The 13,032-nt window shown below is 55.4% G+C and overlaps 6 protein-coding genes across 6 annotated transcripts; 3 read left to right on the top strand and 3 right to left on the bottom strand.

Moving 5' to 3' along the window:
* Positions 1–1,424: 1,424 nt before the first annotated feature.
* Positions 1,425–3,345, top strand: CCMA1212_002050 (uncharacterized protein; the record flags this gene model as incomplete). Its single annotated transcript, XM_073699453.1, has 6 exons — positions 1,425–1,511; positions 1,603–1,674; positions 1,782–1,843; positions 1,931–2,112; positions 2,184–2,815; positions 2,929–3,345. 6 exons carry the CDS (start codon positions 1,425–1,427, stop codon positions 3,343–3,345), a joined length of 1,452 nt encoding a protein of 483 aa, XP_073562446.1.
* A 526-nt stretch (positions 3,346–3,871) lies between these two features.
* CCMA1212_002049 (LMBR1 domain-containing protein) lies at positions 3,872–6,027 on the bottom strand (the record flags this gene model as incomplete). The annotated part of the gene is made up of 2 exons (XM_073699452.1): positions 3,872–5,654; positions 5,717–6,027. 2 exons carry the CDS (start codon positions 6,025–6,027, stop codon positions 3,872–3,874), a joined length of 2,094 nt encoding a protein of 697 aa, XP_073561954.1.
* A 692-nt stretch (positions 6,028–6,719) lies between these two features.
* On the top strand, positions 6,720–8,291 carry CCMA1212_002048 (Histone acetyltransferase type B catalytic subunit; the record flags this gene model as incomplete). The annotated part of the gene is made up of 3 exons (XM_073699451.1): positions 6,720–6,747; positions 6,805–7,086; positions 7,144–8,291. 3 exons carry the CDS (start codon positions 6,720–6,722, stop codon positions 8,289–8,291), a joined length of 1,458 nt encoding a protein of 485 aa, XP_073561953.1.
* Positions 8,292–8,567: 276 nt separating this feature from the next.
* Positions 8,568–9,702, bottom strand: CCMA1212_002047 (Pyrroline-5-carboxylate reductase; the record flags this gene model as incomplete). The annotated part of the gene is made up of 2 exons (XM_073699450.1): positions 8,568–9,517; positions 9,633–9,702. The coding sequence occupies 2 exons, from the start codon at positions 9,700–9,702 to the stop codon at positions 8,568–8,570; spliced, it is 1,020 nt and encodes a 339-aa protein (XP_073561800.1).
* A 1,280-nt stretch (positions 9,703–10,982) lies between these two features.
* CCMA1212_002046 (CTD kinase subunit gamma) lies at positions 10,983–11,904 on the top strand (the record flags this gene model as incomplete). Its single annotated transcript, XM_073699449.1, has 3 exons — positions 10,983–11,138; positions 11,235–11,411; positions 11,476–11,904. 3 exons carry the CDS (start codon positions 10,983–10,985, stop codon positions 11,902–11,904), a joined length of 762 nt encoding a protein of 253 aa, XP_073561799.1.
* Positions 11,905–12,256: 352 nt separating this feature from the next.
* Positions 12,257–12,911, bottom strand: CCMA1212_002045 (54S ribosomal protein L12; the record flags this gene model as incomplete). Its single annotated transcript, XM_073699448.1, has 2 exons — positions 12,257–12,583; positions 12,693–12,911. The coding sequence occupies 2 exons, from the start codon at positions 12,909–12,911 to the stop codon at positions 12,257–12,259; spliced, it is 546 nt and encodes a 181-aa protein (XP_073561958.1).
* Between the last annotated feature and the right edge of the window lie 121 nt (positions 12,912–13,032).

Here is a 13,032-nt window from a genome sequence, read left to right as displayed (position 1 = left end):
TGCAGAGCCTTCCTCCCCCTTGCTTTGACAGCTAGATTTGGTTGATCAATTTTGGGGGGGTTGAATTGCGTCGTTGTTTCGTCGTGTTGAGTGAGAGATGCGTGCGGTGCAGAAAAAGGCGGTGGGAGGTGGGAATGTTGCTGCAAGGTAGACTGCGTGTACTTGGGAGTATTTCGGATGGCGGATTTTGAGACTTTTGATATGGGGGCGACGTGTGTACATATGTGTGCATTGCCGAGACCCATTGACCCCGTTGATGAGCACGGAATCGGGGGCGATTTTGAGGTTTGTTGGTTTGTTGGTATGTTGAAGTTGAGGTTCGAGTTGTGGTTTGCCTGTCTTCTTAGCTGTCTGTAGTAGGTAAGTAGCGAGGTATTCGGGGATGAAAAGCCGGACTCGGGAGGTAATACTGAAGCGAACATCATCGACAGCAAAGTCTAGGAAACCGAATTGCAGATGCTTGCATGTTGTATCAACAGGACAGGCCTTTGGTAGCTTCGGCTTTATGTACCATGCCCAACATCGTTTCTTCATCAATGGCGTTTTCCTGACAGGGGGCCTGCTGTGGCCAACTGTAACTGCAGTACTTGGTGGTTTGGCTGACGTGGGGTTTTTGTGATTGATCCCCTGCCTGTCTCTGTAACTCGGTCTTATGTGGGCTCAGGGCTCTCTGTGTCTCTGCATGCATGGAGGTTGGGTCTTAGTACCAGGCTTTGGGAGGCACACTGGTAGAATTGTGCGTGTGTGCTTGCGTGCTTGGTTCGATGCTTGCCGTCTGCTACTTATCTGAGAGAGGCTGGGGTGTGCCGAGACATTCTTTCTTCTTTCGGGCATCGGCTTTTATCTCTTTCTATTCTCTTTCTTTTCTCTTCCTTCCCTCTTTTACAATGCAACCATCTTTTTGAGACACTGCTTTGGAGAGATTCCCCCCCTTTTTCGTCTGGGAGTGGAGAATAGCTGGGAAATACCTACCTGCGACTACGATCCCGACCTCTGCTTTTGGTTACTGTTTTGTCGTATTTGATGGGGTGTTTTCTTTATTGTTGATTTTTGTCTTTGGCTTGATGAATTGGGATTGATGCTCGGCTTGAGAAGTCTTGTCTGCCAATTTGTCATCCGATTGATCATATAAGCGTGCATTTTGCATTGCATAGTGAGCGAGCGAGCGAGCGAGTGTCGTGTGCGTGATTCTTTTTGAGCGGGCATCTCGGCGGGAAGGATTCGATTGAGCGGCAGCACGACGGCGGCACTGGGATTGCCGTCTTTCACTCTGACTCTTACGACTCATTGTTATTGCGGGAGGGTCCGAAGCTGTGGACTGATCTGGGGAAGATTGAAGAGGTACTGCGCGCTCAGTTTGCAGCAGCTGGTTGAAGCGGAGGATTTTCATTCGAAAGAGAAGGAGAAGGAAAGAGAAGGCAAAGATGGACGAGTACATGTTCAGGTTCTTCGTGGACGAGTGTCGCGTTGTCGACGAGAGGACGAGCTATGTCGAGATTTTTAACTACTCGGTGAGTAGGAGGATGAAGGATGGGGATGGAGGTGGAAAAAAATTGAGTTGATGGGCGGGGATTTTGATGAGTGAGGCTGATGAACATCTAGGATCCGTTGCACAATTCGGTCGAGGAGCATCCGCTGCCCATGTCCGAGTTTGAGAATTTTCTGAATCGGAGGGTGAGTTGCGGCCTTTTCCTTTTCTTTCATGTTTGGCGATGGAAAGAGATGATTCTGAGATGCTGTTTGGATGCCGGAGAATGTGTGACTGACATGATGCTTGATAGGGGGCGTTTGAACCGCCCAAGTTGCGGGAGGGCACCAAGCTGTTGAGCGGCATTCGGCTCGTGTGAGTCTATCCCTTGGGCCCTGTTTCCCCTGATATACTGCGCTGCCGTTGCGTGACAATGTCCAGGCCAATGCTAACATGCAACAGCATCCAGAAAGACGCCCAGCACAAGGACACCTTCATGCCGAGGACAATCTCCCTGCCAAAGGACAAGTACATGTCCATGGTCAGGACGCTCAAGCTGCCCTTGGGAGCCATCGAGACGTCGTCTGTCGTCGGGCCCTTTTTCTGGTGCGCGTACGACCAGGACGACGACGATCCCCATCTGCGTATGTTGACAATGCTTCCTCGCTCAAGAAGACGAAGATGGTTTCCTTTTCTTCTAACCGGCGGCCTACAGACATTGTCCACCGCAAGTCAGACGTCCGCAAAAAGGGCAAGACGCGCGGCTGGGAAATGATCCTGTCGTACGCCTTCCGCACTGGCATCACGACGGGCTTCATCAAGGGCACGCCCAGCTCCGACATTGCGCCCGCGCTCGCGCACCTGCGCGGGTGCAGCGGGCAGGTCGGCCACCCGATGCTGCTGTCGACCATTATCCTGTCGCACGACCTGTCGCCGGCCAACGACGAGAAGCAGCGCGACGCGCGCGACTGGCTGCGGCGGCTGGAGAACGCGGTGAGCATGCGCGACGAGGTCGAGGAAGGGGAGCAGTACTTCCAGGACGGCATCCTGTCCGTCGACGGCCTGAACCGCGACCTGGTCGAGTGCCACAGCCATGTCATGTGGAAGCGGCCGCAGGCGTATTTCGTGCTGGTGCGCGAGATGGAGCTGTGCATGGAGCGGTTCAAGGTCTCGTGGATGGACGCCAGGCGGGACTTGCTGTCCGAGGAGGAGGAGAGGCATCGCAGGGCGATTGATCAGCTGCACCGGAGCATGCTTGCGCGGATGGAGTTTTACAAGGTCAAGCTCAAGGGGTTGGAGAATTACATTCACACCACGCTCGAGAGGTTGAAGGTTCAGCGGGAAGCGGTATGCCTCCCTCCTTTTCTCTCTCTCTAACCACCCCCCTTTTTTGTCTGTGTTCTTTTTGTTTTGCTAACGAGCGTTGTCTTTGCTTTCAGCTGTACAACATTATATCTCAGCGAGAGGCGCGGCTGAACCTCGAAATCGCCGGCGAGCAGCGGCGCATCGCCCACGCCAGCAAGCGCGACAGCACCGCCATGAAGACAATCTCCCTCATGGGCGCCCTCTTTCTCCCGGGCACGTACCTCGCCTCCGTCTTCAGCATGACCTTTTTCAACTTTGACGCCGACGCCAACCCCGTCATCTCCAACTGGCTATGGGTCTACTTCGTCATCACCATCCCGCTGACGGCGCTCATCGTCGGCTTCTGGCTGTGGTACGATCGTCGGCGCGAGGCGCGGTATGCGAATGACGACCAGAAGCTCGAGGGGGACATTGAGCAGATGGAGATGAATATCTTGAATTCGTTGAGGAAGAGGACGATGAGTAAGACGCATACTTGGAATAGTCGGAGTAAGCCGATTCATTCGGCTTGAGTCAAGGCCACGACGGGGAACGAGAATGTGAAATGAGTTATGGCGATGGAATGACGATAAACGAGATCTATGAAAGGGGTCGAATCGTTTTACGGCTGTTGTTGTTGTTTGGGCCTGGGTGCTCTTTAATCTCTAGGGGGGGGTTGCTGGTTTACGACAGTCGACGACTTCATAGTATAGAAGTAGATGGCAAGCGACACATACAAATTGTATAAAGTTAATATAGGAATCATTGATTGACGCTATCACAGCCGTTTTGGAAGAGAAATATATATATATCAAGCCAAGATATTACAAACGCTGGGAATAACAAACAGTCCAACCAAAACAACGGCTGAATCTATAATCTAGGAAAGCGAAGAAGACAAAACTCCACAAGCCCTAGATATGAAGCCCCATAACTCCATGACGATGCGGTGATCCCATGTCACCCATATCCAAGATACACCGATGGATTGATAATAATATGTCCAGGAAGATATATATATAAAAAAATGAAAAGTGAAGAGGAGCAATCGGTCGTGGATCAGATGCGGATGTGGCTATCGCCGCCTCCGAACCACCTCCTTATATCCGTCCCGTTAGCATTGCTGCTACCGCTTCCGCTGGCGGCGTTCGCAGGCTGGGCATCGCCTCCGCCCATCCACTTGGGCTTCTTGATGCCTTGCCCAATCTCCTGGAACCACTGCGGCGTCTCAAACAAGTCGACCGTGTTCTTCATGCGGTGCCCTATAATCGTAAAGATGTTGTCGTCTTCGGGCGCTTCGTCGGTAAAGCGAGGCGGTGCTTGGCCCATTCGACGAGTGTTGCTGACGGGCGATCGCAGCGGCGATCTTGATGGCCTGGCCGAAGAGTCTTGGACGGCTGGAATAGACAGAATAGGGGCTGCTCGGCCCGAAGCTGCATTGGCTAGGGCACTGCGCCGCGGCGTTGAGCCTCCCAGCTCCCTAGCGATGAGGTCGCGGCCCTCGCGCCATGATCCCGTGCCGTAGCCCGTCGGGTTGTCCTCCTCGTCATCGAGGATGTCGACGCCGGTAAAGATGCGCTTGACCCGACCATACAGCCCGAAGAGGGTCGCCAGGATAGGAATCACCAGGGCAATTGGGAAGAAGTTGTCGAACCACTTGCCCAGGGGCGTGACGTCGACGTATTGCCCAAGGAAGTGGTAGAAGATGGTCTTCTCGTAGACTTCTTTGGACAAAAATGTGAGGAAGTTGTATGACAGCGGAACACTGAGCTTCGCCACTTGTGACGCGAACCAGAACGCCGCTTCATGCCCGGTGTTTCGCTTGACGAGGGCTCGTCCGCGCCACGCCTTGATCTCGGTCATGGACGACAGAGCCGCAGCGCACATGTAGCAGATCCAGAGCGCCGCGATGACCTGTCCTGCGAATCCGACCTGCGCCTTGTCGCCCACCCAGTGGTGGACAACGCTGACACGGATAATGGACAGCTTGGGGAACGGAAACTTGACAATTTCCGACCACACAATGCAAGCAGAAGCGAAGCCCAAAAGCGCACCGAAACCCATTCGCATGTACGGAAAGACGTAGTAGTAGCAGAGGTATCGAGAATACGGCGTCAGGATCTTCACCCTGTCCCAGAACCCGGCGTGAGGGGAGACGTCGCCAAAATCGAGCTTCTTGGACGCGACCGAGTCAAGGATCATCTGAAGCTTGGCGGCCTCGTGCACCAGCCGCGTCCACTCTCCAACATATTGAGATCGTGAATGCCGTGCTCGCACGAGTTTTCGGGTCAGGTCGGCCAGGTATTTCTCGGTAATGACATGCGGGACGGCTTGACGGGGCGCGGTGGGATCGAGAAGCGATGACCGGGGCTGCGACTCGGGGACATTGGCCATCTCCTGAAGCTCTTCGATCCAATCCTGAAACGCCGCGGCGGTTCCCGTTTTTCGCCGGCTGAGCTCCGACACCTGCTGCTCGACCTCCTCGACAGCCGTGAGCGAGTCCTCCATCTTCTCGTATACTCTGGGAGCCTTGATCTGCAGGCTCCGTAGCCTGCCGCTGATGCTTCCGCTTCGAAGGAGGTGTCGGGGAATGGAAACCAGGCCGTGGCCCATCAAGTAGATTGCAAGAATCAGACCCCAGCAGTAAGACAGGGCCATGAGGAGGGCTTTGAGAGCGGTAAAGGAGAACTCGTACGAGATGAAGATGTACACCAGGCCGACAACGCCAGCTCCCAGGACCATGGCGTAGAACTGCGCGTTGGCACGGAGAGAATACATCAGCTTATCGTAGGGCTCGCGGTAGCCCGTGTCGGAGTACTCGGCAAGGATGGGGAGGATGAACCTGTGAGGGGTCAGGTCAGAATCGCGATAACACGCAGCACAGATTCATGGACGCTCTCTTACCATGTCAAGCAAAACGTCAGCCAATACGTGATCCGCCACAGCACCAGCACCACGCGCTGAGGCAGCCAGATGCCCCGCGACGCGACATCGTCCGTTATCGCGCTTGAAGCGAGATCGATGGGGACCAACAGGACGAGGACCGAGGGGAGCCAGAGAGCGAAGAAGATGGGCACGACGTAGAAGGCGGGCGTGGTTCGGAGCGGGAGATAGTGGCGCAGGATCAGAAGCACGGCCAGCGACACCAGCAGCAGGGCGATGGAGGAGAAGACGAAGGAGCCCACTGGCGTCGGGCTGCTCGCAATTTCAGGCATCTTAAGGCGAGGCTTCAGGGGGGAGAGCCATATGCGCGCTCGGACGGCAGAAGCTGCAGGGAGGCAGCGCGGTTGCGGGATGTTTCGACAGACTGGGAGAGCTGCTGCAAGGCACTGTAAGACAAAGAATAAAGCTGTCGGTTGGTGGACGACTTTTGCAGGCGAATAGACTGTATGGGTATGGAGGGACAAGGTCCGGATAACGTCCACCGAAGCTGCTGGAGATGCTCTGGATGCGTTTCACGGACCCACCCGGCGGCTTTAGCATGCGTGACGTAACACTGCAAGGAACGGCTAACGGCTCACGGCCTAGTGCACTCAGCGTCTCTGCCTTGGATTCAGGGCATCCATGCAGCCGCGAGATGCAGCCGCGAGATGCAGCCGCTTAATTGAAAGTCGCGTTAAGCTGCAGACGCGCTTTTGCTGCGAGGCTCGACTGCAGCTGATAGATGCTTCTGTGCTTGTCGCCTCTTGCTGCGACGGACCTTTTTCTCTGGCATAATATCCTTTTCGTATTCTCCTGTTCTTTATCTTACTATTCATCTCATCGCGCACATTGGGAAGCTCTCCGCGCTGTCGTCGCTGCTTGTTTCCCTCTTCGCGCTCGCATCCTTTTCACTTTACGCGATCGACCACCCCGAGGTTTCTTAGCAGCAGCAACTTGAGCATCGTCGCTATCCCCTCCGTTGGCCATGGCTGATCTTCCCGACCTTGAAGAGTGTAAGCTTCACTCCACCTTGCGCTCTCAGAGAGGTCCCGCGCTAATTCAATAGGCAGGGTATGCGGATGCCAACGATGCGCTCAACATCAGCCTGGTGTCGCCGTCGAAATCGGGCCTCAAGACCATCGCGACGTTTCACCCCAAGTTCACGTACTCCATCTTTGGCGACGATGAGAAGATCTTTGGATACAAGGACTTGAAGATCAACTTGCGGTATCGTGCCAACGACATGCGCCCGCACGTACGGGTCGCATATAGCAAGAAGATGAAGCCTGTCGGCGAGCATGCGCCCACTGATGTCGTGGAAATTCTGGAGGAGGGAGGCCATCTGCCGAAAGGTTTGCGATTTCTGCCACTGGATGTACCACGGAATGGCGTGTGCTGACCTGCTGCAGTCGCTTTTGTCAAGGGGTCGGACTTCGAGAACAGCTCGCAGCAGCTTGGCGACAACTGGACGCCGCCCGGAACGCTGTACCAAAGCTTCCACGGCTCCGATGGCCAGTACGAAATTCGCACGGCAAGCCTTGTCGACCCTGCTGTCAAGCAGCTCAACAGTCGCATCCAGATCTTCGCTCGCCTCTTCATCGACGGAGGCTCTTACATTGGCGAGGATCGAGAGGAAGGCCCTTCAACGGTGGATCTCTCAGATGCCGACAAGTGGACCTTCTTCTTATTGTATCGCAAGCAAAAGTCGGTCGACGATCCGGAGAAGACCTCATATACCTTTGTGGGCTACGCCACGGTCTACCGCTTCTTTTATTTCCCAGCGATACCGACGCCGCCCACTTCTCCGAGGGAAGACTGGGAGCTGCCGGCGGGCGACATGGACTTGTCCGAGCTCCCGTGCAGAACAAGGCTCTCGCAGTTTATCATCCTGCCGCCGTTCCAGGGCAAGGGTAACGGAGCGCATCTTTACGACGCCATCTTCAAATACTACCACGACCATCCCCAGACGCAAGAATTTGTAGTGGAAAACCCCAACGAGGCGTTTGACGACTTGCGGGATACTTGCGACTTGACGTTCCTGCGAAACATGCCCGAGTTCAGAGAGCTTCGCCTTGACACCAAGGTGAAAGTTCCCAAGTCAGGGCCTCTGCCTCCCCTCATTGTCGGGCAGGAAAACCTGGAAAAGATTCGGCTAAAGGCCAAGATTGCACCTCGGCAGTTCTACCGGGTCCTGGAGATGCATCTGATGTCCCAGCTTCCGCGATCAGTTCGGCCAACCATGTCGCTTGACGAGGACGTTCCGTCTCCTACAGCCGCGGACAAGCACCAGGAAAAACTGTGGCAGCTCATTGTCAAGCAGCGGCTATACCGCCACAACAAAGAAGTGCTCTCTCAAATAGATGTTGGTGAGAGGATCGAAAAACTGTCAGAAACGCTGGGCAGCGTGGAGCTGGAATACGCCAGGCTTCTGGCAGCCCATGATCGGGCCATGAAGCACTCCGCTCCGTCCAATGGAAAGCGGAAAGCGGATGACGACTTGGATCAAGACATGGAGGAGGCAACGTCCAGCAAGAAGGCCAGGGTGGAGGACGCGTGAAGGGGAAAGCTGGTGGCATATGGAGGAGGCTTGGGTTCATGAACTCCCATGGATGAGGCTCAATAGGAAATGTTATAGCAGGCGTTGGGCGGGAAACAACTTTGACACACTTTCAGGAGAGGAGGAGAAAAAAAAAAGAGACAGTGGCTCTATGTATTCTATTGTATAAAAGGAACCCGAGCAAGCAGGGCATGCCAAATGCTTCTTCTTTCATAAAGAACACAAATCAACTGATTAAAAAGACCCAGCAGATGCTCTGCCAACAAACTCACTCGCCTACTCATCAAAGTGCAGATGAGTGTCGCCCTGGGGGATGACGGTTGCGGCCTGGATGTTCTTACCAAGCTGGCCGGCAACGCGGCTGGCCTCGCGCACGGCCTTTGAGATGGTGCCACGCACGCGCTCCTCCTCGAGGACGAGCACGCCGCTAACGGTGCAGCCTCCGGGAGTGCAGACCTTTTCCCTGAGCAGAGCGGGATGCTCCCCGCTCTGGATGAGGCCGGTGGTGCCTCGCATGGTCTGGGTGGCCATCCTGGTGGCCTCAGCACGGGGGAGGCCCATGGCGACGGCGCCCTCGACGGCGGCCTCGAGGAAGAGGGAGTAGAAGGCCGGGCCGGAGCCGCAGAGGGCAGTGGAGGCGTTCATGTAGCGGGCGGGCAGGTAGACGACGTCGCCGACGCGCTTGAAGATCCAGGTGACGAGGGTCTCGGTCTCGCGGGGCAGGGGCGGCTCGGTGGCGCTGATGACGGTCATGGACTCGCGGATGAGGGCGGCGGTGTTGCACATGGCGCGGACGATGCGGCAGCGGCCGTCCTCGTCCGGGTCCTTGGAGGGCACGGCGCCGTGGAGGGCGATCTCGAGCTGCTCGACGGTGATGCCGGCGCAGACGCTGATGAGCAGCTTGCCGTGCAGGGCCTTTGCCATGCCCGGGGCGCCGAGGATTTCGCGGACCATGTAGGGCTTGCAGGTGAGCAGGATGACCTGGGACTGCTGGACGGCGGCGAGGTTTTCGTTGCGGACGACCTTGAGGATGGACGAGTGCTCCCAGAGGGCGCCCTTGACCTTCTTGGCCGTCTCGGGGGTGCGCACGCAGGCGATGAAGCGCGAGGGCAGCGAGCGCGGGAGGTCTTCTGAGGGCGTCGAGGCGCCGGACTGGAGGGGCTTGGGGCCCTGCATCTCGACCAGGGAGGTGAGGATGCCGTTGAGGATGGCGATGCCCATTGTGCCTGAGTTTGGGTTTGCATGAGTTTCTCAACTCAGACTTTCAAGATTTGGTGGTGAGGCTGCATTGATTTTTTTCTTCTTCTTCTGTTTTTCTCTTTTTAATTCATTGAGACTTACCGCAACCCAAGACCGCCATGGTCAGGTCCTGAGGCGGCTGAGGCGTGCTGTGATGCGTGAGAGCCATCATGTTGGACATTTGTGTGGTGGTGGTGGTGGTGGTGGTGGTCTTGATGATGTCGGAGTGCTCTTCCAAGAGTTTACGAAAGGCCGGTTTACTAGCGTTGACAGGTGGCCAGAAAAAGGAGAAGAGCGCAAACAGGGGACGGGAGAGAAGAGAAAGAGTACGGGCCACCCAAGTCGCCGCCAGGCTGGAAATATTGTTAGGAAGGGGGATGAGATGAGAGACTGGTCAAGATTTTGCTCTCGTTTTCATCTCAAGTTGGTCCAAGTTTGACGATTAAATAAGACGAGTAAGAGTGAGCCGGTTCTGTGTCCCCCCCCTTTAATACGGCACACGGTTGTCTCCGGAGCAATTGGTGCCCAGCGGGACGGATCTCATTGTTCAATAGGATCAGGTACGTATAAACAAAAGGGACAAGGATTTCTGCTCTGGTGTAAATACAACTCCACGGCGATCTACGGAAACAAACGCGTGCATTGGGCTCCTAGACCTGGTGCTTGACGGACCCCAAATCCAGGGAGCTGGTGGAAGGCGATAATGGCTCAGCCGACAATGTTTCATCGTTTGCCATCTCAGCTCATCCTTGAGTTTTGTGCTTGCACTCGGGCTGCTTTGATCTTGCTGGCACTGTTTTAGTGTTGCTACCCAACTATTACTGTCTGTGGTAATGCTCATGCCGTGAGGAGTAATTCGATTGGACATTGGAGCATTGGATGACTATTGATGGATTAAAACCTACCTGATACAGGCCTCAGTCCTGTATGTGCTTGCATTCAGGGGTTTTCGGCTTCAAAGACGCTGGGGCTTGGGGCCAAAAGGGCCTAAATCGGAGGCAGTTTAGGCCGTGCAGCGGCTGTTGGGCGATGCACGTCTCCGGGCAGCTTCCCGCTTCAGATGCCTTGTTTCCGGCTCTTTACCGCGGGCTTGCATGGGCGACTGAACAAACAGCAAACAGATCGAACCGAAGAAGACGCTCGGAGCTGCACAAAGTGATGCGGCGCACGACCTGTAGCACAAGCTGTAATTAACCAGCCACCTGTATGTAAGCTGATGCGGTCTAGTCCTAGCCTGGACTTTTTGCAGTGGCTCACCGAGAGCTGCAAGATGCAGTTGATGCTCGTCTGGTGCTTTTCTTCTTCTATGTGCTGTATTTTCACTGACCGAGTTTAGCCAGTCCCGTCAAGCCACAGTGAGGCGCAGAATCAAATCTCCATACTCAGCCTTGCGCAACTTCAGACCTCGACCTTGACAAAAAGAATTCTTCAGACGGAGGACTCACGCGCAACATGGCGGATCCTTTCGAGGTCCGCATGCGCTTCAGCTCGCAGCTGCAGCACCTCAATGCCTCGGTGGCCTCGGCGCAAAAGGCGGCGCAGTATGCGCTCAAGTACAAGGACATGGACGAGGACCTGCACTCATGCATCCTCGAGCAGGTTGAGCGGGTGAGTGGGAGAGAATGAAGCTGGTGCTGACGACTCGTTTTCGTGGGAGTTGTCCCTGATATGAATGAATGACCAGTGCTGACCGAGCCTCGACAGAACAACATGAATACACGTGCCAATATCATGTACTTCATTGAGCACTTCCTCGACCTGGCGCAGCGCGATGGCCACTCGGACTACATCCGCATGATGCAGCGCGACATCATCCGGGTTGTCGATGCCGTGGCCCCTGATGACGGCTCCGGAGCGGCCAATGTCAAAGTCGTCCGAAAAGTGTGAACGACCTTTTTTTCCATCACCTCCAGCTTTGCGTGTTGACTGACGTCGCATTCAACAGGTCCTGACGGGGCTCCAGAACAAGGGCTTCCTGGAGCACCAGGTGGTTGCGCAGATTGAGGACGTCATCAAGGAACGAGGGACAAACGATGATGACCTGGGCCTCGCGTCCCCCAACAGCGACGTCGACATGACCGACGCGCCGGGCTCCGAGTCGAAATCCCGGCGGCGGCCCGCGACACATGGCTTGGATAAGCGACAGGTCGAGCAGCGGATTGAAGAGGACCGGGAGCGACACAAGCGCGAGCGAGAGAGGATCTGGGCCGTTCCCAAGGGAGAAGACGCCGAGATGACGAAGCTGTGGGAGGAGACGAGTGACTTTGGTGAGGATGACGACCGGCTGCTGACGGAAGAGGGCGACGATTTTACCAAGGAGATGGAGATGCAGCAGTGTTCGCATCAGCAGCCGACGAATGGCAACGGCCATTGAGCTTTTGCTTTTGTCATGTTAGTATATCTGCATTGGGCGGCGTTTGTGTGTCTTTCAGTCCCGCATTGGGTATGAGAAGTGTATGTATGGAAGGTTGAGATACCCCGAATTGCTATATCATCCATGATACCAGAAGAAGAAGAATCTCCTGCATTGCAAAGACGGTTGTAGGAACAGCTAGACCGATTGACTCCATATCAGGCAAAAGAAAGGTAGAAAAAATACATCTCTTCTTTGATATATAATACACGAGATTTTTGTACATGTACCTCGACCATCTATCGTGTCATAAAGATCATGCGGACAACCCCTTTCCCAGATATTGCCATTTCCTTTAGTCTTCCTTAATCCTTTACTCCATCACAACAACTGCACCAAGCTCCTTCATGGTGGCAATGATCTTCTCCGCGTCCTCCTTGGGCACGTTCTCCTTCATCATCTTGGGCGCGCTCTCGACAAACTTCTTGCTGTCCACCAAACTCAGGCCCAGCATGCCCTTGACCTCCTTGATGACCTTGGCCTTGGCCGCGGCGTCAATTGACTGCAGTTTCAGCGTGAAGAGCGTCTTCTCGGCGGGGGCAGCGGGCGCCTCCTCGGCTTCCTCGACGGCGGCGGCGGGTGCGGCGGCGGCAGGGGCAGCGAAGCCGCCAATGGGCATGTCGGGGATGTTCAGCTTGCTCTATGAGAAGGAAAAATTCCAATGTTAGTCGTGGTGCTGGTGGGCATGACAGCCGTCGTTCGGGTATCGGCCACTTCGTGTGAGTGAGCGTCTTTTGCTAGGCATTTACTTTTAGGCTTGAGACGAGATCGGCAGTCTCCAGCAGCGTCAGCTTGCTGATCTGGTCGACAATGTCGGCAATCTTGGGGTTCACGGCCTCGGCCTCGGTTGAGTTGTACCGCCTCGAGGCGCATGACACTCGGAGCGTTTGTGCGGGTGATCGAGGAGCGGCGGCGGATCGCAGCTGGCGAGCGCAGGAGCGCGCCGCAAACCGACACGGAGAGGCCATTGCTGTGGTATAGAAGATGAAGGGTTGACGATTGGAACAAGTGATGCGGCCCAATTCGCGGAACTCGTGGGGGCAATCTGCTTGTCGACTCTTTGGCCTTGGCCCTCGTCGTGAGAATGGC

The sequence above is a fragment of the Trichoderma ghanense genome (genome assembly GCF_004382785.1).
Source record: "Trichoderma ghanense strain CCMA-1212 chromosome Unknown scaffold_1, whole genome shotgun sequence".
Taxonomy (NCBI): domain Eukaryota; kingdom Fungi; phylum Ascomycota; class Sordariomycetes; order Hypocreales; family Hypocreaceae; genus Trichoderma; species Trichoderma ghanense.
The sequence above is the reverse complement of the archived record's forward strand: the minus strand, read 5'-3'. Positions and strand labels throughout refer to the sequence as shown.